Here is a 24365-nt window from a genome sequence, read left to right as displayed (position 1 = left end):
TAATTAATAGACTATGGCAATATGGTTTATCTGGATATTGCTGTTTACATTTTCCTTATTTAAAGAATTACAAAAGGTTCTTATTGTTAACAAGTTAGGGAAGAAGATAATGGATTTTACTCTGTTAACACAGGAGTGTTAGATTCCTATAGTTTCAGGCCACACTTCATTATCACAATCTAAAGAAAATTGGGATGAGGAAATTGACTCTTTGGGCACTTCTCTTGGTTGTAAAGTTTATTTTCTTTTTTTAAAAGATTTTATTTATTTATTTGACAGAGAGAGACAGTGAGAGAGGGAACACAAGCAGGGGAGAGCGGGAGAGGGAGAAGCAGGCTCCCTGCTGAGCAGGGAGCCCAATGTGCGGCTGGATCCCAGGACCCTGGGATCATGACCCGAGCTGAAGGCAGGTGCTTAACGACTGAGCCACCCAGGCGCCCCCGGTTGTGATGTTTGGCATCAGTAATAATAGTCATTGTCTTTTGCCTATTAATCCTAAAAATTTAATCTCTAGGGGTGCCTGGGTGGCTCAGTCATTAAGCGTCTGCCTTCGTCTCAGGTCATGATCCCTGGGTTCTGGGATCGAGCCCCACATCGGGCTCCCTGCTCCGCGGGAAGCCTGCTTCTCCCTCTCCCACTCCCTCTGTGTTCCCTCTCTTGCTGTGTCTCTCTCTGTTAAAATAAATAATAGAATCTTTAAAAAAAAATTTAATCTCTAAATTTCTGCAGTCCTTAGTACCTTCTATTATATGCAGCTCCAGTGGATTCTGCTAGCTACCACAAAGACTTCCTCTGGCCTCGGTGGTTCTAAAAGACTCAAGTTAGCCTTTCCGCTTCCCCTTAGTTCAAATATGAAGGTTATCAGTTTGGAACTTGTTAACGTTCACATATGTGGTATTTTGCCTTTCAAATGGAACTTTAAGGATCACCTAAGTTCCAATTTGATTTGAAAGCTGGCTGAAGCTTTGTTTTGTCTTTTCTCAGGTTTGGTGTGGTGGACTTTCTTTGAATACTGGGATGCAGGTTCCAAGTGCTGTGAGAACACTTCAGAAAAGTGAAAATGGAATGACTGGTTCAACTAGCAGCCTAAACAATGTTACTCAGTAATGCTTACTCAGAATATGTTTACCCCCGTTCTGTTTGGGTGACCTTTTCTGTGCAGTTACTAATCACAGAAATTTGTGAGTGGTGGAAATCAGGATGGTTACGCTCTGCTTTAAGGCCTGGAATGTGTTAGCATTAAGCATCTAATGCAAAGTACTCACGGGAACCTACTGTGCAGTATCATCAAGCAAGCAGATACGAAAGCAAGAAACTGATGTTTTGAAGAATAAATGGGAAGAAAGGCAGTGTTTAAATAGTTAAATAGAAACTCACTTTTGGGTTTCTTGGATTACTTTGGCTCTTCTAATATGTTTAGTTACATATGGTAGCCCTAGGACCTGAGAGGAAAGCATTTAAAGCTGTCGTCTTTTCTCTATACTTTTTCTTTATCTCATCACTACCTATTACTACATTCTTACACTGAAGCTTTAAAAAAAAAATACAGTCTTCTAAGGTTTTCTAAAAATTGAAATAATTGGTTGGGGATGCTAAAAAGGTTTTCTTACAATGGTTTATTTTTCTCCTTTTGTAAGTAGGTTGAGTTTTGCTAAATTATCCTCTTTTGTTTACTGACTAGATTGTGTATCATTTTCTCTTTTCCAGATACCGTGATATTTCTCTTGTGGTTAAAACTCAAAATAGAGTGGATAGAAGAGTTTCTAGACATAGTAGCTTAAAATCACCGATACTTCAGTTTTTTACCTGCTGCACTAACAGTGGCAAAGCGATATGCTTTATATGTTGCCTTGTTCAATTAGACTTCTTTTCATTCCATCATTTTGGATGATGGATAAGATTTTTAAAGCTTTCTATTTTCTGATTTTGTTGTCTAGTTTAATACTACCTTTAATGGTTATCTTGGTAAAATTCCCACTTGAATTTGGTAATAATTGATAATTATACTGATATTTAATACTTCAAGTAGGAATGAAATGTTATTGAAGTTACATATAAGGTAGAAAAACCTACACCATTTAAGTTTTATCTCAGAAGGATAGTTTATAAAGGGAGGTGCCTGAAACTATACTGAAGTCATTTATGTCTGCTTTTTAATAAGATTTGGAATGGTTTAAACAAGTGTTTTGAAAAATGTCTACATATCTCTGACTTATTTGCCACATGAATTTTTCAAACATTACTCTTCAGAGGTTATTTTTCTTTCAGTCCTTCTGCAACATTCATTTATTTTCTAAAGGGGTATAATTCTTCCAAAAATCTTCATAGAAGAATCTTTCCCAAACTTAGGGAAAATGTATTAAACAAAGAGTAAAACCCATGGTTATTGAGCAGAACATACCTATTTTTTTAAAAATTGGTTAAAATTTGTAATACAAGTTCCTTGAGCCAAACTGAAAGTTGTGATTACAGTATTTAAGGATCCCTTGAGCATTTTTAAGTGGTCTCTGAATTTTTCTTTCTCATGTTGACTTTCTTTCATTCTCATTTTAAGTGTATTGTTGTGAGAGCCTTCTCCCAAGAAGTGACTATTGCTGCTTATAGCTGAGTTGTCTTTTACAGAAAGGCCTGTGGAATAGGTATAGCTCATTCTCTCTTAAAGTTTACTGCTTACTGCTTACTTATAGGATGTTTTGTTCATTGGTAAAACAAACCTAAATGAGAAATTTTATTTGAACTGGGTATTATTTTTCCAGAAGACATTTATATCTGCACCATTGTCTCATGACATATTGGTAGTTTTAACGACTGTAAGGCAATTGAGAGAATGAAATATGTCAATAGATATCCTTTTGATTCTCCAAACAAGTATAATTTTGGTTTTTGATCTTCCTAGAGATTTTGAAAAAAAATTTTATGTGTTCTGTTCCCTACAGTGGGATTATTCCAGGACCTAAGGAAACAGGAAGTTACAATTCTCTTTCATGGAGTCAAATCTGAAAGCAGTAATTTAGTGGTAGAGCTGCTTTAATGTGAACAGTTACATATGTATATTTTAGCAAAAATGACACAGAAAAAGCCAGAAATTCTTGTATAAAATTTTTTATTATTCGATCTTACGTAATTGTGTCTTCTCTTTAATTCAGTGCCTTCTTCCTCTGAGCGTGCTCCTGCTCCATGCCCCAGGCGGCGTCAACTGATATTTAAGCCAGAGACCATTATGTTACATTGCTGAGGGCCTTCTGCTGCAGGGGTATGGAGGAGCAGGGATATCAGTCGGGCTGGAGGAGTGCGCATGAGTCTTTCCTGTGCTCATGCCATCATGTGAAGCCCTTCATATAAAACTTTCTAATACTCATTTGGAAAATTCATTTGAAGTAATAACAATTATTACTTCAAAATAAGAATCTGAGGTTTCCCTCTTACTCTACTTCTTCTTAAAGGTCTCTAAATATAAAGAATAAAACGTGTAGGGTTTTAAGTTTGTATGTTAAGTTAAACTGGAAGAGTTTGCCACCCTCATTTTCGAACTAGAAAATAATCAACGATAGTGCCTATTTAAATAGTCTCACATTAAGGTAACTGTTAACATTCTCATTGTCATTTGAATTAAAAAATATTGAGCCTTTTTGCTCAATTTAATGCATTATGGGAAGATAGTATACCCTTTCAGACATTTTTTATTAGTTTATTTACTGTTTGTTTTGGCAGGCCAAACATGATTGCTTTCTGTAAAAGAAATGCATGAGAGGTTGATGGTAATGGATGTATCACAGGTATAAAAAAATTGTCTTATAAAAACAGGCATTTAGAATTGCATTTCCCTTTTAGCAGTTGAATCCCAAACCAGTTTTAGTAAACTGGATAAAGAAATGAAGGAATTGCCTTAAGCACTTTAGAAAAGAATTTTTTTAGAATTCATTTTGACTATTTGGGCTTACCATGTCACATATGTCTTTAACTTTTGGTAAATATGTATATATCAAGCATTTAATAACTGAGTGCACATAGAAATTTAATATCCAGTGATTCTTTGAAGGTTCCAGGTGTAAACAAAATGAAAGTATTAGAGGTATGCCTGTCTGGACGTGGGTTTTATTGATGGCATCTGTACCATGTCGACAAACCGTTAACTGCCACTCTGTAGCTAGATGTGGCCTACTTTGTTCTGCAAACAGTAATTTTTTCCTATGTTATCATTTAAAGAAACACATTGGCTTGGTTTTATTTGCTCATTTATTAAAGTATGAACAGTATCATGTATAATTTGAATTTTTTGTGACTGATCTTTGGTGGTACAAATAATAAAAGTAAATAATTTGTAATGAGAGTTTAATAAGGCTAACATACTCCATTTCATGGTTTACCTATCCTTCTAAAATTATAGTTATTTTTGTTTCTTTTGAAAACATGGAAAAAATTGGAAAAGGATATACATGGGAAATGATTATTTCAAAGAGTATTAATTCTGGAAGAGGACACTGTAGACTTCTTACTATAAAATATTGTGGATTCCAGGCTAAAAATACTAAGGACTGTATTTTCAAATCATCATAATTCTTTTTATTTTAAATTTTTTTAAACACAATTCTTTTTTAAAAAACCCACATTTATTAGATCAGTGTCCATTCATCGGCTAATTCATACAACAGATGTTTAAGTGCAATATGGCAGCCATGCTTTGTATTTAAGATTTCCATAATTAGTGAAGTTTGATTTACTGTGCATATAGTTTTGCTACTTTCGAGGAGTGTGGCAAAGTTTGTATGTTAAAAACAATGTTTTGTTAATAAGTCAGAAATTCTAAAAAGTAATTTTATAGTTTATAAAAAATTCAAATTAACTGCTTATAATATGGTTCACTTTTATATAGTCACATAAAATGGGTCTAGAAAACTTTCTTCCTTGATTTTATTTTAAACTGGATATATTCTTTTAGGGAAGTGTATAGTCAGCACACATTTACTCAACACCCAAATAACTATAAAGTTATTTGCTATTTTTAACCCAAATGTACATTTCATATTGCTGGTACTGGAACATTATAATAGATCATGAATGTTTCCTTTATCATTAAAGAACGATTACCTCATGTTCAGTATAGTTTTAGTTTTGTGTGTATCTTACAGTATTCACATTATGCAAATATTTGTGACCTGATATGCTTTGTTACCCAAAATATTTGATTAATGTAAATACGTAAAGCTTTTTGAGTAATTTGGAGTTTAAATGGATTGCATTTGGTATATGTTGTTTTTATTGAAAAGATGTTGTTGGTCTTGCCATATAAAGGTTAGTACTGGCTTATAAATAAAATAATAGAGATTGCCATGGTACTTTTCTCCTCAGACTACCCAATTACTAAATTAAAACAGTATTTATTATTTCTGGGTCAATATAAGGTACTGACTTTTGATTCATAATCATTTGAGCTATGTTAGTTTAACCTGATATATTTTCTTAATGATACCCATTCACTGTAAGTTGGTCCTTGGGAATGGGCATGTGGAGGATTTCACAGTATGTGGGCAGAAGATGGGTGAATGTGTTTGCCTTGGCTTGGAGCTTCATAAGTTTGGACCAGTTTTAAGATAAGTCATATTGTAAGTGAGTGGTTAAAAGGCCTTTTTATTAGTATTAGTATTGGAAATTTTTGGAGAGCCGAAGGGCAAGAAGAATCCATGTGTATGTTTTTTAACACTTTCAATATCTCTAAGGTACCAAAGCATGGAGTCTGATTTACCATCTAAGGGAGACTCTAAAATCAAATTTATAACTAATTCATACTGTAAGATATATAATAAAGTTTTGGAGCAATTTACATTAAAAACCAATAGTCTTTAAAATTTTTGGATATAATATAAAAAGTATTTTGGTTTCATTTGTTTTGAGGTAATTAATTAAATTTAAAATTAATCACCTTAGCTCTACTATACATAGACTAACTAGATCTATGACCTCTACATAAATCATTTCTCATCTTTGGGCCTCCACTGCCTTACATAAAATAGTTGTAACTTGTTCAGCTTACCTCACATTTGTGAGAATTTGTGAGAAATAAATGAAATGGAGTATGTGAAATTGTTTCAACACAGTAAAATGCTGTGTAAATGTAAGGTATTATTTTCAGTTAATAATGGATTTAAGTGTTGCAATTCTTCTAGATGCTCTTTGTTTAAATAAAGCATGTGCTTAAAGTGGTATCACAAGGACTTCAAAAAAAAAAAAAAAACAAAACCTACCTGAACAAAATGCCCTTTAACATTCTTTAGTTTGTATATGACCTGTGGCCTTTTTGTATTTTCTCATCAAGCTGATTACATCTATATCAAGACTTTGTACAGTTGTAAACATCTCTCACAGCATTAGTGTGTCAATGTAGAATAGTAACATAAGTAAATGATTTAAGCTATGTTTCCATTCAGGCATTTGCACTTTCAATTTATGACTGCTCAGTGCCACATGCAGAGTGAATTTAGCCCAAATAATTATTTCCGAACAACCAAATATTCAGCAGTTTGTTGTCATGGGATAAATGATATTAGGTGTATGTGTCCACTTAACATTTGACAACTTTTGTTGCATTAAAAAAATATGAAGCATTTCAAAACTTTGCTAACCTAGATATCATTTAGTATCTCTCCTAAAATGTTTTGCTTTAAATTGGATTTATTAAATGGTTTTCAAGTTATCTTGATCTATAGATTATTTGGTATGTCTATTATCTGGACATGGTTTTGCTATGCAGTTCTGATAATAAAAATTCTAATTCCTCAGGTTTAACTTTTAAGTTACAGATGAAGAACATTAATGAACTACTTAAAATGTACTAAATTCTGCAAACTAGTGTTTTAATAAGCATATTGCCTCATTATCCTTGGAAACAAGACAAAGCCTTTTAAACTTTAAACTAGAAACTTTTTAACTTTAACATAGAGTATTCAAAGTGGAGTAACTTGTATGTTGAAATGATTGTATGTTCTGTATAGAATGACTGAGTTAAGTTCTTACAAAAGCACCTGGAATATCTCATCTAAAAATTAAACTTTTTTTCTGCTTTCTTTTGCTTCAGTGCTTGCATTTTTGTCAACTTTCATTAAATATCCACAATGTGCTTTTGGGGATGAGAAGATAAAAAGCCCCAAGAGCTTATATTTTAGAGCAGTGCTGTTCAACAGAATTTTATGCAGTGATGGAATGTTCTATATTCATGCTGTCCAACACAATAGCCACTAGCCATAGGCAGCTCTTGAGGACTGTAACTTTAACAAGTTCAACTAAGAAACTGAATTTTTGATCATAATTAATTTTAATGTTAATAGCCACATCTTACTAATAGCTACTGTTTTGTACAGTGCAGCTATAAATGGAAGATGAAACATGCTATGACTATAATATAAATCAAGAACTTAGTTTTGTCTTTGGAGCTTGTCCCATCCTGGGTTACATTTTGGCAGATTATAGCTAAAAGAGAACCAGAATCTAAGCCTTTTTAAAATGTGTTTCCCAAGTTGAAATCAGTTTAGGAGAAAAAAGAAAACCAATCAGTGACTACATGAGACTGGAGCTCCTGTAACTGAGATCATTTTCACCAAAAGAAGAATGAAGGGAGGAGACTGGATATTCTTGAGTCATAGGGAGAGGAGCGTGACAAAGATACTGAGAAACCAGTACCCTCATATAGAAAATGGAGTGGAGAACAGTTTAGCAATATTAAATACACATACCTTTGAAAAGTTAAATCCATTTCTAGGTATTTTTCTTACAAATAAGTCAGTACTCATTGCAGCATTACAAGAGCAATATACAAGCAACCTAATTGTTAATTTAAGAAAAGAATAGGCTACCAGAATTCCAAAGGCTTCCCTTGTGTAAATTGCTGCACTAACAAGCGACATTGTTATATACTTGTCTAGATATATTCTGCATGCCCTTTCCCCAGTAAATGTTATGAATATGTAAACTATTACGGGAGTTGGTTTCCTCAGAGTCCTTTCCATGAATACCAGTCCTGTTCGGGTGCCTCAGTTAAGCGTCTGCCTTCGGCTCAGGTCATGATCCAGGGGTCCTGGGATCGAACCCCGCATCCGGCTCCCTGCTCAGTGGGGAGCCTGCTTCTCCCTCTCACTCTGCCTGTCCATCCCCCTGCTTGTGCTCGCTTGCTCTCTGTCAAATAAAATAAAATCTTAAAAAAAAAAAATACCAGTACTTCTGTGCCTGTCTGAATCTCTGTGGGATAAAAACTCAGGAAATTGGATGCACTCTTGTCCCAAGTGTTTCCCTTACTAAACCCTATTTTACATTTACACTGCATGATACTAGTAGTATGTTTATGTCCCTTTTGCACAAGGTCACCAGAGTGGTTAGAATGTGATGCTTCCAAGTAACCCTACACACCTCTTAAAGAATATGCTACTAATGGAAAGGTATTCATGACATGAAATGGAAAAAGCAAGTCTAACAGTATATATAATATGACACCATGGGGGTGTGTGTGTACTGAGACTTGGGCAAGAGGGGTCCCTGTCCTGATCCTCACACTGGCTGTGCCTCTCTTCACGGAATGAAAAATTGAAGGAACCAAGGGATTGTACTCACTTGAAAGTTTATGTTCCTCTACCCACTATGCACCAGATAGCCAGAGCCCCAGAATTCCCTGCCTGACCAGCCCAAAGCTTGATCCCAAAACAGATGCAGGCCTCTCGGATCATCCTGAGGACAGACCGTGCTACAGGTGTGTATACTTTACACTTAAGGAATGGCAGTTTGTGAATGGATGGAGCTTGGAGGTGCAGACTGGGGTGTCTGCATGCATGCATACCAGAACTCTCGTGGTAAGCTAAAAATAGTAAAAGACTGACTCAGGGCCTTGTGGGAAGAGCAAGCAGACCTAGTTCCTGTGCTGCACTTTATATAGTATATAAGAATTCCAAATTCGATCCTAGATTTCTGTCTTTGAAAAGGAATATTTGCCAAGGTAGAAGGACATATTTGATGGGTCTTTGCTTAGACACAAAAATATGTCAGAGTTAGACTCCATTTATGCTCTTGCCCCAGGACCCACAATATTAGGGTGGGCTGGGATGTGTGTGTAATCCCACATCCGAGTAATTTTTAGAAGATGGATCTTTGGGGCGCCTGGGTGGCTCAGTTAAGTGTCCAACTCGATTTTGGCTCCAGGCATGATCTCAGGGTCATGGGATTGAGCCCCAAGTCAGGCTCTGCGTTCAGTGGGGGAGTCGGCTTGAGATTCTCTCCCTCTTCCCCCGCCCCTCCCCTGCTCATGCACACTCTCTCTTTAAAATCTTTTTTTTTTTAAAGATGTTTCTTTGCCTATAATAGAGGCTGTTTTTACCCATTCTTGTACCCTTTGTCCAATTGGACCGGCTGACCAAGTTAAAGCATACTGACAGCTGTAGGCTTACATCTGGGCTCCCCTCTGGTATGCTGGAGAAGTACTGCTCCCACCAGTCGAGTTACATGTTTACTTCCTGTTAGCTGTTTGTTCCCGAACCTGTTTATGCTAGTGGCAGTCATTGTAATTATAGAATTTAAATATGACATAAACCAATGAAATAGGAGTATGAAAAATTATGAGAGTCAAGGGAAACTAAAGATAAAGAGCTAAAAAAAGTCACTGGCGAGATAGTTGTGTCCAAGATAATTGTAAATGATAAGGGAGGATTGCAGAAAAAACAAAAACAAAACTAGGACTTTTTCATTCCTTCACTTGTTTCTGTAAGTTCTTGGGCCACTTTAAAAAAGTAGAAATAGTAGGTGATGCATTATTATGTCTGTGGTTTTTATAGGAGAAACAGAGGCTCCAATCAGTTGATTTGTATTTTAAAAGATCTTGACTCAAGTCAAAGGATCAGCCAGTGTAATCCTCTGCTTTAATTGCCGTTTTTTTTTTTTTTTAGGTTTACATGGAACAAGATTTGTTATGCATTTGAAAAGTATTCTAAGAACCTGATAATTTTCCCCTTATTTTTATTATGACAATTTTTTTTGTTTCAGGCATTGCCTTTAATCTTTTTTAAAATTTTATTTTAGTATGTTAGTCCCTATACAGTACGTCATTAGTTTTTGATGTAGTGTTCCATGATTCATTGTTTTCATATAACACCCAGGGCTCCATGCAATAGACAATTTTCAAATATACAGAGAAGTAGATAGAGGCTATTGTTGATAATGAATACCTTTATGCCCATCACAGGTTTATCAGTTATTAATATTTTGCCATGTTTGTATCATCTTTTTTAAAGTTTTTAAAAATTTCACCTATAAGCATTGCAATATGCATCAATGATGACTTACTCTTTTATTTTAAACACAGCCACATTCCATTAGCATTCTTAGCAAAATTACAGTGCTTCCTTAATATCATCTAATGGCTCAGTCCATATTAAAATTTTGTCTCAATTTTTTTAAAGATTTTTAAATTTTTATTTATTTGACAGAGAGAGAGACAGCGAGAGAGGGAACACAAGCAGGGGGAGAGGGAGAGGGAGAGGCAGGCTTCCTGCGGAGCAGGGAGCCTGATGCAGGGCTCGATCCCAGGACCCTGGGATCATGACCTGAGCCAAAGGCAGACACTTAATGACTGAGCCACCCAGGCGCCCTGTCAAAAAAAAAAATTTTTTTTAAGAGAGCATGTGTGAGAGTGAACTTGTGGGGGAGGGGCAGAGGGAGAGAGAGAATCTCAAGCGGACTCCACACTGGGCATGGAGCCTGATGAGGGGCTCAATCCCACGACCCTGAGATCATGACCTGAGCCTAAATCAAGAGTCACTCAATCAACTGAGCCACCCGGCACCCCTCAAAATGTCTTTTTTTATGGTTGCTTTCTTCAAATCAGGATCCAGACAAGGTCTACACACTGCGTTTGGTTATAGGTCTCTTTAAGTCTCTGATTTTGTAGTACTTCCCTCCCTCCCTCCTCTTTAAATTCCATTGATAGGGAGCCTGGGTGGCTCAGTTCGTTGGGCAACTGCCTTAGGCTCAGGTCATGATCCTGGAGTCCCAGGATGGAGTCCCGCATCAGGCTCCCTGCTCAGCGGGGAGTCTGCTGCTCCCTCTGACTCCCCCCTCTCATACTCTATCTCATTCTCTCTCTCAAATAAATAAATAAAATCTTTAAAAAAATAAAAAATAAATTCCATTGATAAAGAGACGAGCATTTATCTTGTAGAATATTGCACATTCTGAATTTAGCTGATTGCTTCCCTATATCTGGGTTCAATTTTTAGGCAAGAATCCTTCACAGTGGGTGGTGTGTACTTTCTGTTGCATCACCTCATGAAATACACAATGTCTGGTTGTCCCAGACTCAATCATAAGATCGATAAGTGGGGTAGTTCAGGTGGTGCCAGTCTAATCCACCTATAATAAGTTCCCCATAAAAAAAAATCACAAAATTTTTTTTAGTTTCCCATCAACATTTCACCTTAATTTTACCATCTATTGAATGTTGTACCTTGTATTATTTCACCAGGAGTAGCAAAATGGTGATTGTTCTGTAATTCATTTCTTAGCTAGAATTCTCATTAGCATGTTGGCTACACTGAAATGCAGTTCATGCAAGAAAGGATAAATGCTTGATGTCTTTCCCTTCATCAAGTTTTACAATAGTGACCTGATGCCCTGGTAACCTTCAATCATGACTAGTGTGTTTCATTTTTAATGAATTATTATGAAGTCAAGAATTTTTATGTATTTGTAGTGTTTCAATCCAGAAGTTATTCATTTTGATGCTCAAATTTTCCCATCTTAGGTGTGTCAAATTAGCACTTGTGTCCAGTGATCCGTTTAATCTTTGATAACTTCCTTCCTTTGGGTGTTACCTTTTTTGATTAATCTACCAACTACTAGTTCTAAGTCTATAGAACTAGTTCTAAGAGGACTTCTACAAAATAAGCTTTACGTACACAGAAAATTTCTAGAAGGAAAAATAAACGTAACGGGAAATGAGAAATTAAAACTTTTCATTATATACTGTTCCAAAAAAACAAAGTTTAGAGTATTTTTAGTTTTTACTATGGACTAATAATAATTTTTGTAGTAACAACTTAAAATTACAGTATTTAGTGCTTTATCGTTTTCAAAATTCACGTCAAAATTGATACATATCTGATCCTTAACAATCCTTTGGATTACACTGCGAATTAAAAAAGCCAGGGCCGGAACTGTATGCGTGTCTATTTACAGACGTAAACCGGAGTGTAACAGTCCTCTGGAGCTTGGATGTCATGCACCTCAACCTCATGAGCTAAACGCAGCTGCTATTTCGCACTACATCCCCCCTCCCCCCATCTCATCTGATGGTACCCTAAACAGAATTCAGGGAGTTATTCTGAATCTGCGTAGCACACGCACTAAAAAACTATTCGTTGTTTATCTGAAATTCACATTTTTAACTGGCATCCTATATTTTATCTGGCAAATTCACTCTTTAAGAAACACAGCTCAGCTGGTGCCTCTCCAATTCTTGCCCCACTTCCTAAAATCTCATGTCGCCTCACTGCAGTTGTTACGTAGGCAAGCGATGAACGGGCTTTGGAAAGCTAGGAAATCCTTAGGAATCAGTAAACTTTGGACGGTGAAAAAGTAGCAGGAGCCCTAGACACGCAGAGATCGGAGTCAGTTCAATGCGATCGTCTCCGACAGCAACCGCAATAGCCACGGTTCTGTACTTGACGGCACCTTTTGCAGCAGTTGCTGTGAATGCCGTAAAGCGGAGTTGCCGCCGCTGTTGGGTGAGGTAAGGTGTAGATAACGCCTCTTGGTCGCGGGGGATGGGAGGGTTTTTCAGACAGGTATCCTCGGTGGCTCGGGTGCCCTCACCGGGCATCCCCCAGAATTCTGGGCACCCACTTCCCCCAGCCTCCCAGCGGCCGAGGGGACCACAGGCTGAGCGCGCTCCGGGCGGGGCGGGGGCACTCTGAGTCATTTACCACTGGGGCAGTCCTTCCCACGCTCCTGGGCGTGTCAGCAAGTAAAATCCGCATCCTGGGACAGGCTCAGTTTTGGAGGGCGATCCAGACCCTCGTAGGACTTTGCCTGACGTCTGAGCAGGGCCATGAGAGCCATCTCAGGATTTGCGAGAGGACAGGCACTGGGGGTTGGGGGGTGGAGAGCACTGCAGGTTGTGGGACCAATGTGTGCAAGGGTGCAGAAGCATGAAAGGAACGATTGGGTTTGGGCAGCACCGTGTGCATATTAGGGTAATGGCTGGAGGAATGGGTGCAGAGAAGGGAACGCTAGGAATGTGGTGGCAGCTAACTTTGGGTCTCAACCGGGAAGGACCTTGATGCTCTATGAGTGTGGAGTTCTTCCACGGGCACTGGGGAACTACAACAGTTTTATAGAGAGGGATAATTTAATTAACCATCTCTCATTTTGATGCTTTCCCCGTGGGTTCAACTTTTAGTTCATTTGGAGGAATATTTACTGAAACAACCCCTTTTTGTGCTTCGTAATGGATGGACGCTGCTAGTCATGCTAAAGTTTCATATGGCTTTGATGTTTGCCTTTTGTTTGCACTGTCAGTTGGGGGGATGTCTGGAAAGACTGGATATGTGTAGAGGTGGTTGTCACAGGCTTTGAATAGGAGTGAGGAGAACTGAGTTCAGAATTCATCACCATCAGTTTCTCAGGTAACATGAGGCAAGTCACTTCTCTCAGGGCCCTGGTTTTCTCAGATGTAAAAAGAGGACCTACATGATGTCAGGTTCTTTCTACTTTTGAAGATAGCAGGTTTCCAAAGAATAAAGGTCAAGTTATGAACAGATATCAAAATGATCAATGGAGCAGTGCATTAGGGATTGGGAGAAGAGGGAGGCCTAGTAGAAAAGACTGGGATGCTCTGGGGTTGGGTAGGGTTTGAATCATCAGGAACCATCTCTGTTGAGCACCTTGGGTAAAGATAGAAAAGGCAAGGAAGAGGCATTCGTATTTTATCTATCTATCTATCTATCTATCTATCTATCTATCTATCTATCTATCTATCTATCTATCAACTAACTAACTAACTTTAGGGGAGGGAAACAGAGAATCTGAAGCAGACTCTTTGCTGAGGTGGAGCCCGTGGAGGGGCTTAGGGCTTGATCTCATGAGCTGAGATCATGACTTGAACCCAAACCAGGAGTCGGGACATTTAACTGACTGAGAGACCCAGGCACCTGAGGCATTCATATTTTAGTCTGTTTCTGGCTAGGTGTCAAGGGCATAGAGGACTTGGGAAGGATGGCACTGGATATCAAAGGAACCCCAAGTGGAAAGAAAGTGCATTATGTCTGAAAAGGAAGAAAAAGGAATAAGAGACATGTCAGCAATATATAGGACTTGATTTCTTGGGTCTAGGTGATTGATATTTAGAACCTGGGTTTTGAAAAAGTGAATTTAAGTGCCGTTGACAAAAGTGAGCATTTTATCAGAATTCTAGCATGCAATAATGTATTGGCAGTAAGGTGATTCAGGTTGTAGCTCTGGATGTTGTGAATAATTAGCTTCTTGGGCTATCATTTAATTCTTCTAGAACCTATTCTCTGTAAAATGATGTTGTTGGACAAGGTGGTCTCTCTCCTCTAAAGCCTGTAAAACTTGAGTCTAAGAATGGAGAACAACTTTCTGAAATGGGGGAGGGAGATGGTTGATGGACAATGAAATGGTTAATTTTGAACATACTGAGTTTGAGGTGCAGGAAATAGAGTTGGAAATATAGGCAGATGGAGTTCATAGACTGGAACTTAAATAGTGAGTTTTCTCTCAGAGGTGGTAGTTAAATATCTTGAAATAAGTTTGCTTTGAGGGATAGATTCTAGAGTAACTAGAGGATGCACCCATTGATGGGAGGCTAGAAAAATGACTGAAGGAGACACGTGGCTCTCAGAGCAATGAGCAATGAGCAATGACTCATTTTAAAAAAGATTACGTGTAACCATAGTAGGTTGTTGAGGCCAGCATTGTTATTAAAATAATTTAACAGCATTTGCAGCAAATATTAAGCACCCATTTCTAGGAACACTGGCAGAAAATAAATAAATATAATCTCCATTGTCTTTCTAATTGTCTACTCAGAAGTAATATCATTTACATATTTATTTATTCAACAAATATTTATGTGTTTCAGGCACTGCTGGGTGCTAAGGATATACTGACGAAAAAGGCTGCTGTTGTTCCTAGTATTCCTGCATGTAAGGGCCTTAGCTTCTAGGTCAGTGCTTTTCAAATTTTAACATACATAGGAATCACCTGAGGATCTTGTTAAAATGTAGATTCTAAATCAGTAAGTCTGTAGTAGGGTCTCTATGTTTGTATTTTTCACAAACTCCCAACATGATGCTGATGTTGCTGGTCTGAGGACCATGCTTTTCAGTTGTGAAGACCTAAGTCCTGTCTGGCAAATGCGGCAGTTATTAAACCACTGCTACTACTCACCATCTGTTTTTATTAATAATTTCATTGCCTTTATGAAAATAATGTATGATCATTATAACAATATTGGGACAGTATAGAAAAGCATAAAGAATGATGTAAAAAGGGGCGCCTGGGTGGCTCAGTTGTTAAGCGTCTGCCTTCGGCTCAGGTCATGATCCCAGGGTCCTGGGATTGAGCCCCACATCGGGCTCTTTGCTTGGCGGGAAGCCTGCTTCTTCCTCTCCTACTCCCCCTGCTTGTGTTCCCTCTCTCGCTGTGTCTCTGTCTGCCAAATAAATTAAAAAAAAAAAAAAAGATGTAAAAAATCACCCATTTCCCCCACCTAGACGTTATTGGTATTTTGGTGAATATCCATCCAGATTTTATATGTGTGCATATGTTCACACTTTATATATTATCTTAAGTACTTGATACATTCTGAGCCCTGTGTTTGATTCTATTAGCTATATAATTTTACTAAGCCCAGTACCCACACGTGAACCAAGCAATTAAGTACTTGCATTCTTGAAAGGAAGACTCAGTTAAAAATAACTTGGTTTAACACCATTCTGTTACTCAAAAAATGGGAAGTTATTAACATAATTAAAGCTTATAAAGTGTAAGCAGTAGTAAATGAGTACTTGTTAATTGACCCAGAATGAAAGAAGATTTTTAAATATTTGAAAATCAATTGATGTTCACATAGAATAAACAAAAAAAATACCTTCACCCAACCCAAAGACCAAACAACTGTCCTTACTCTGGAGTGTATGCTAACTAAAGTAGTTTTTAAATGACCCCAAGGAATAGCTTATGTAAATAATGGTTGGGTCAAAAGAAATCCTCGGTTCCTCAAGTTTCTGCTGCCTTTGAAATAACCATAATCTTTTGTTTATACCCTATAGTCTTGTGACAAGGAACTGCTAGCAGCTTGCCCAGTGTCTAGTACATACGGCTTAGCAATATTTGTGAAGTTAATGAATGGATGAGGTAGCAAACCAAACTGACCTGTGTGACATAAACTCTGGCTGTAACTCTTCACCCACACCTGCTTGCATTCATCACTCATCTCAGATTCTTTTGTACTCTTCTGGCCACATAGAACTCTTCTCTTCTGTAAAAAGTTGCTTTTTAAATCTATGTTTGTGCTTAAATTCTACTGTGGAAGAATTTGAAATGCAGAATACCACAGGATAAAACATGAATGATAGCCTCCTGTCTCAAGGTCCTGTAATTTAAGACTGACTGCAAAAATAGTATAGGGCGCCTGGGTGGCTCAGTCATTAAGCATCTGCCTTCAGCTCAGGTCATGATCCCAGGGTCCTGGGATCGAGCCCCGCATCAGGCTCCCTGCTCCGCGGGAAGCCTGCCTCTCCCTCTCCTGCTCCCCCTGCTTCTGTTCCCTCTCTCGCTGTGTCTCTCTCTGTCAAATAAATAAATAAATAAATAAAATCTTAAAAAAAAATAGTACAGATATACAGTGGTGTGGGAATATAAGAGAAGGGGACTTTAATTGTCTGAGAGCAGAGGGAATTATTAGTAGACCTTTAAGATGACTGTTACTAATTATTGCTAGCATTACTGTGCACTCTGACGTTCTAGGTGCTCTTCAGTGCTTTACATGATTTAATTTGTTCAATCCTCTGAATAGCCTTTTGAGTCAAGTACAATTTATAGATCCACTCTAAAGATGGGGGCAACAAAGACATTAAGTAACCTGCCCAAAGTCCTACGGGTTGCAAGTGGCAGAGCAGGATTTGAAGACAGCAGTCTGTCTTTGGAGCCTTTACTCAGTAGGCAGTGAGAGAGGCAGGGAGGTAGGGGGAGAAAGCATTATAGATAGAAGAAATAGCATAGGCAAAGGCACCCAGGTGAGATGGTACTGTATCAGTGGATTCATACAAAAGAATAGTACAAAATCAGCCATAGAAGGTCTTAAAGTAGAGGAAGTGACACAAAGAGGTACGTTAGAAATAATTTGACTTTGATCTCTAAGATGGGTATTTTGAGGAAAGCCTGGTAGTAGGATATTCATGCAGGAGGCTTTCTATCTAGACAGAGGTAATAAGGCCTTTAAATGAGGTTAACTATACGCAAATGGAAAAGAAATGACAGCTTTTAGAGACACTGAGAAGGATACACAGTTTGTTGACTCATTAGATATAGAGTTAGAACCACAAAAACTATTTTGTTTTGAACATAAGTAATTGAGAATATAGGGATACTATTAACAGAATAGATGGTCAAGTCATGAAAGAAATCTGGTGTGAAGGCGGACAGTGATTCATTTTAGGTGTTAGTGGAATGTTCAAGAAGACATATCCAGCAGTCAGCTGGAATATTTATAAGTCGTAATTAACCAGTAGATTATGGGAAGTATCCCTAATAAAATGACTAAGAGCAAGAGAATGTAAAGAGAACTTTCATCTGGATTTTATATCCAGGAGAGTATCGTAGGCTTATTAGACAACACCGCTTCCTTCACCTTTTTACTTTGCCCTTGTAATATCAATACCTTCCTATCTTCACTTCCTTTCTTAGCTAGACTTTCTTATCTAGGTTTATCATTTCAGATACTCTCTGCAGAACCTTATCATTTCCTAGTCATTTAGAAAGGAGTCACTGGATATTTGCAATTTTTCTGGAGCATTAAATAGACCAATTTTTTTTTTTTTTTTAATCCCAGGTGTCAGCATGTTGAAGTAGAGGTTATATTGCAGAGGGTGAAGAAGTAAATGAGTGTTAAGCAGTTAAAGAGAATTCTTTTTTTTTTTTTTTAAGATTATTTGACAGAGAGAGACACAGCGGGAGAGGGAACACAAGCAGGGAGAGTGGGAGAGGGAGAAGCAGGCTTCCCGCGGAGCAGAGAGCCCCATGTGGGGCTCAATCCCAGGACCCTGAGATCATGAGATCATGAGATCATGAGCTGAGCCGAAGGCAGATGCCTAACGACTGAGCCACCCAGGCGCCCCAGTTAAAGAGAATTCTTAACCCCGTGCAGTCTAACCTTAACCCCCAGGCTACAGATAACTCTCAAGAAGTTAGCCGTGAAGGAAAAGGAAATGAACAATATGAAAGACCAGCAGTATTTAGGGAAGATGGGTAGCATCTATTGCTCCTGGGCCTTTTTTTGCTTATAGCAGCTGGAAATGTTGATTTTTTTTCATGTCTTAACCTTGAATACATTTGTAGAAGCATTTTCTCTTTGTGCTTTCTAAAATGCTGCCTCATCTCTCTAATCGTGCCTTTGCCTAATTACACTGCCCTCTTCTCTGTCGGTTAACCTCCTGTTTTATTTTGCAGTGCAAGCCATATTTGAATTTCAGTTCTATCTGATTCATACCACCCATGTCTCCCTTTCCTTTCTCTTATGTCCCTGAATAAATTGGGACCTAGCAGCATTGAGGGGAACAGGCTAGCACACATCATCTGTAAACCTAAATTAGGTGTCAGGGCTGACATTTCTTGTCGGAGGGCCTCTGATGTCAAGAGAGATGATCCAGAAGGCCGGAGTAGGGAAAAGTGGAATAAAAAAGTCAGGCAGTTAGACATTCTTTCAGACAGATCCTTACTGATGATTCTCAAAGGCGTGGTGGTGGTGGTGGTGGTGGTCATGGGATGTCAGGTAAGCCAGGCGTCAGAGTGTTTCATTGCCATTATCTGTAAGAAAACAAATAATGTAAAATGGGCGAATGGGAAGCCGAAAGAACATGAAATGCTGCTCTTGGCTGTAGAGAGAGTCTGGGAACTTGTCTTGAATTCCCCATCCTGTACATTTCCTTTCACATTTGTGTATAGCTTTGATCTACCACCAGTTTTTTTCCAGACTTTTTCATGTCTTGACACATAGTGAAATTGATAATAAAGGTTATAAGAATGTGTTCGTTCTTGGCTGGAGATGACCACTTTTGGGCTCTGGCTACCCCAGGCCCAAAGAATGAGGGGGTTGATAGTTCTGACACGTATAACCCATTAAAGATTCATTGGGAAGCAGATCTACCCAGTCCTTTCTTCATTGCCAATTCTCAGTTTATGGCACTGGTGATGGCAGGCTTCCGTGTCATCTGAGACACGTTCTGTGCTGTAATATACCATACTTACATTAACCTTCTCATATTTGCATTAGAACTTGAAGATAATTGAGTTACTTAAACCTCCTAACTCCTCTTAGTGTCTGCATTATAAATTTTTCTGAAAACATTTGCTTTTTTCCCTTTATTTTCCCCTCATTTTAATTTATTACCTTTGCAATACTTGTTCTTCTCTTTTTCATTAGACATCATATACTGTCTTCTTTAGGAAGCTTTCCCTAAGTATAAGTAAAAAAAATACATTACTTATCCTCCCCAGAACTTTTATTATGATAGGTAAAATGTAACATATGAAAAGAAATGTATGCACAAAGAATGTTTTTATTTTGCTTCTATTTTGCTATAGTTCTCCATGTTATTTTTAAACGTTTCTTTTTTTTAAAGATTTATTTATTTTTGAGAGAGTGAGAGAGAGAGAGAGTACATGAGAGTGGGGAGGGTTAGAGGGAGAAGCAGGCCCCTCGCCGAGCAGGGAGCCCGATGCGGGACTCGATCCCGGGACTCCAGGATCATGACCTGAGCCTAAGGCAGTTGCTTAACCAACTAAGCCCCCTCGGCGCCCTTAAATGTTTCTTGTTCAGGAGTTGGAACAAGGTATGGGCTTTAAATTCTAAAAAAAAAAAAAAATCACTCTTTCATATTTCATATTTTGTTTTAACATAGAAGTTCCTGCAGGACAGAAAACTTTTTAAAATAAAAACTTTAAAAAATAATTTTGTGTACTCTTGAGCGTTGTGCAATGTATTTGAGTGTACTTAGCATACATGATATTTCTTTATATTAATTCAGCCAGTTTTAGGCTGGAAGAGGGAATTATTCATATGTACTGATAAGTATAATCCAAAATGGAAGGTAGTAAAAGCCTCTCCTTGTGTTCCCATAGTAATTTGTGCTTACTCCTTCATAGTAATTACACTGTTTACATTGCCCCCATATTTGCCTCTGGTAGAGTCTATCACAAACTAGATGTGGGGGTGGTAAGGAATGGGGTCTGTGCATTTTGGAAAAAACTTCTCATGCTATTCTTAAGGTACACATCACACCTTCCATCACCATCAACATCACCATTCTTCTCTTGAAAATGTCTCCCTACTCATCTCTAAACTCTTAGAAAATAGGGAACTGTATCTTATTTATCATTTTATCTCCAGCTCTTAGCTTTTTGTGGCATCTGTGCTTGTAAGGTAGTCAGTAAATGTTCCCAGCAGGAAGGTAAAACTAGGAGTTTAGAGGTAGGAGAGATTAATTTTGACTCAGAAGAGCATGAAAGACTATAAAAGGGTTACCTGAGAGGAGTTATGAAAAGAGCTGTTGAGCTAGTTTTATGGAAATGGATGAGAGCATTTCACACAAGAGGGATGAGCAAAAGCAGAAGCAGGGAAGTGTGGTATGTATTCCAGGAATTCTTGGGCAAAAATTTCAGGGTGTGTGAAGTGGGAAAAGCCTAGAGAATTTGCTTGTGTTCAGTGGGATTGTGCATACTCTTGTATGGAATTGGAACTTCATTTGTAGGTGGTAGAGAGTCACTGAAAAAAATTTTTTTTGAAGATTTTTTATTTATTTGAGAGAGAGAATGAGATAGCGTGAGAGGGAAGAGGGTCAGAGGGAGAAGCAGACTCCCTGCTGAGCAGGGAGCCCGATGCGGGACTCGATCCCGGGACTCCAGGATCATGACCTGAGCCGAAGGCAGTCGCTTAACCAACTGAGCCACCCAGGCGCCCTGAAAAATTTTTATAATGGCATAACTTAATTCATCTATCAGCAGCTTGGTATATTTGTCGCTGTGTAGGTGAGGTTATGGGTAGGTAGAAAGTGGAGACTGGGGCTTCAGTTAAAATTAGCATATTAGGTACAGTTAGAGTCTAAATTAGAATGACAGTGAAGAAAGAAGAGGGAGTTGATGCCAGAGATATTTTAGAGGAGAAATCAGTAAGTCTTGGCTTCTCTTTTTATAAGTATCACATTTTTCATTTTAAAGTGGTAACTACATTCCTAATAAAGAGATCGTGCTAGCAAAAAGGAATGTTTTGACAGGTGCATACTCCTCTTTTGCAATTGAATTGCCTTGGCATTTATAGAAAATAAGTAAAGTTAATTGGATATCATCTTGATAATAACAGTAGAGTTAAGTGATTGATGATATGTGTTGGAGGTTTATTTTATGTTAAGAATTAATTATAGATTAGAGACATGTCCAAAAAGGAGAACAAGACAATAATTTGGACCTTATGTTTCTGTAGTAGTGTATATGGGCCTTTTATGCTTTCTTTCTATTTATTAATTCAGGCATAGAAGAGTCTCAGTTACGGCACACTCTGAATGCCACTTTAGAAAATTACATAGGAATCAGTATACAATATGTTGATGCACTATTTAATATAACTACAAGAAACAGCTGAAATATTGAAAATGAAGGATATTCTCCTTGTCATCTTGTGAGCTACTTTTATCAGAGTATTTGTTTTATTTTAACAGATTTTAACTGACAGCAAAAACTAATGTCGTCATCAGTGTTATTTTATATATGTTGCTAGTTTTTACAGTTTGAGGAAACAGAACATGATTGTGATTTATTCAGTTGTTTTTGCTCTATATTACTGTTGGTATCGTTTCTCTTAAGTAGTTTGTTGATTTTATATAATATCGTGTTTGCTTCATGTAGGCTTCAGCTCTGGAAGCTCATTTGTATTGTTTTAAAACTCTAAACCAAGGCTTTTGATTTTTTTAAGATGGCAGAGTAGAGACATTTGTGCCCTCTTCTATCTGAAATTACCCTGAAACAACAAGGAGAATGAGAGACAGAGATTACATCTTTGATGAGACCAGAGATCCTATAACCCCAAATCAAAATATTTGAGAAATGATTGTCAAATGTAAGCAGGAAGAGATTAAAAGAGGATGCTAGTAGGAAGAGGTCTCAGAGCTTGCAGAGCAGCGTGAGAGAGATCTTCTGTTTACAGTGGGTCGGGATGTATAGGAAGGCAGTGGGAGCTTCCTTGGATTGTTTGGCTGCATGAACTAGCAAGAAAGGAAGAGCAAATGAGAAAACACAGATACGCCGTCTTTGCAGAACACACTTTCTTAGGGCGCCTGGGTGGCTCCGTCGTTAAGCATCTGCCTTCGGCTCAGGTCACGATCCCAGGGTCCTGGGATCGAGCCCCATATCGGGCTCCCTGCTCCGCGGGAAGCCTGCTTCTCCCTCTCCCACTCCCCCTGCTTGTGTTCCCTCTCTTGCTGTGTCTCTCTCTGTCAAATAAATAAATAAAATCTTTAAAAAAAAAAAAAAAAAAAAAAAGAACACACTTTCTTGGTGAGGCAAGAAGTCATGGCTAAACAGTTTTCTCTCTCTTGTTCTCAGACACATTCTCTTGTCTCTCTCTCTCTCTCACACACACATGCGCAAAACACTCTGTTATGAATGCTTTCTTGTACATCAGTGACTATCTTCTAGTCTAGAACCAGGCCTGCTTCTTCCTTCCACAGTCCTCTTGCGAATAACTGATCCTAGTAGAGTTCACATCATTCACAGGTGAATAATAAAAAGGAAACAAGCACAGTTATCTACACAAAAATGCTGTAAGAAAAAAGGAAAAAAGAAACAGGGAAAAACAAGTGAAAAAGAACCCATGAGAAAACTATATTGGCCTAACAAATTTAATGAAACAATCACTTCTTTAAAATAATAGACAAAGTTTTTTGGCCAGGGAGAAATAGTAAGACAGCAGGATCTGATAAATCATATTCTGGCAGAGCTCAAGAAAGAAAAGGAAGAAAAAGAAAATCAAATAAATGGCCATATTGGAAGCAAAAAGGAGAATTAACATTATTGAAAAGTCAGAAAAGGGCATGACGACAGGCTTTTGAAAGTTGAACAAAGTGAAATGAGAATGAAAAGAGATGAAACAAAGGCCCAATTATGTTCTGGAAATAGAGAATTCAACATTAGACCAGAAAAATACTCAAACATATAATTTAAGAAACTTCCCACTAAAGAAATCTTAGTTCTACAGATCGAAAGAGCATGTAATAGAGAAAAATTAGTATACATTAATCCTTGAACAGTGTGGGGATTAGGGACACCGACCCCCCCCCCATGCAGTTGAAACTCTGTGTTAACTTTTGACTCCCCAAAATTTTAACTACTAATAGCATACCATTGACCAGAAGGCTTATTGATAACATAAACAGTTGGTTAACATATATTTTGTATATGTATTATATACCATATATTTACAATAAAGTAAGCTAGAGAAAAAATGTTATTAAGAAAATCATAAGGAAGAGAAAATACATTTACAGGACTGTAAAAAATCCACATATAAGTGGATCCACATAATTCAAACCCATGTTCAAGAGTCAACTGTACAGTCATCAACATCATTATGTAACCTAGTTTTTAAAAACTTTGGATTTCAGAGGCAAGGAGTGCATTCTCTGTTCACACCAGTAAAAGGGTCATTTTACCTGTAGGGGAGTCCTGGGGGAAGGATCAGATATTGTCAAGGGGATATTTAGCATTATAGAACAGTGGTACAAAGCCTGTAAGTCATCAGGGGAAAGAAAGTATGATCTCAGCCCAACTATCAGTTGACAAGTGTATTTGAACAATGTAAGAACTCAAGGTAAATAGTATCTATAAGTTTTTTGATAAAGTATAGGAAGATGAATATCAGCCATCCAGTAGATGAATGGAGATGATTCAGCAAAAGGATTGGCAGGAAGATAGGATGAACAAGAACAAATTAACTGAGATTTGTAGTAACAATATAATAGAACTGTTACAAGGTAGAAATAACTAATAAAAGTCGAGATTGAAGGAGAAGAAAAAGCAGGAGAGTAAGTATAAATTTGCTGATT

The 24365-nt window shown here is 37.8% G+C and overlaps 2 protein-coding genes across 14 annotated transcripts in view; both read left to right on the top strand.

Moving 5' to 3' along the window:
• Positions 1 to 7060, top strand: part of FSD1L (fibronectin type III and SPRY domain containing 1 like) — a 73301-nt gene extending 66241 nt beyond the window's left edge. For all 6 annotated transcript variants that reach the window (XM_027615059.2, XM_027615060.2, XM_027615054.2 and 3 more), the window contains one exon: positions 985 to 7060. In XM_027615059.2, the coding sequence (XP_027470860.1) occupies positions 985 to 1107 (123 nt within the window). In that variant the 3' untranslated portion in view covers positions 1108 to 7060. The remainder of the gene's footprint in view (positions 1 to 984) is intronic.
• A 5668-nt stretch (positions 7061 to 12728) lies between these two features.
• FKTN (fukutin) overlaps positions 12729 to 24365 on the top strand; it is an 88763-nt gene continuing 77126 nt past the window's right edge. For 7 of the 8 annotated variants that reach the window (XM_027616562.1, XM_027616554.1, XM_027616559.2 and 4 more), the window contains exon 1: positions 15129 to 15214. The gene's annotated coding sequence lies outside the window, so the exon portion shown is untranslated. Of the gene's footprint in view, positions 12761 to 15128; positions 15215 to 24365 lie in introns of those variants that run through there. The other variant, XM_027616552.2, reaches the window with a different exon arrangement.

This window comes from Zalophus californianus, chromosome 13 (assembly GCF_009762305.2).
Source record: "Zalophus californianus isolate mZalCal1 chromosome 13, mZalCal1.pri.v2, whole genome shotgun sequence".
In the NCBI taxonomy this organism is placed as follows: domain Eukaryota; kingdom Metazoa; phylum Chordata; class Mammalia; order Carnivora; family Otariidae; genus Zalophus; species Zalophus californianus.
This window is presented reverse-complemented; position numbering and strand designations above follow the sequence as displayed.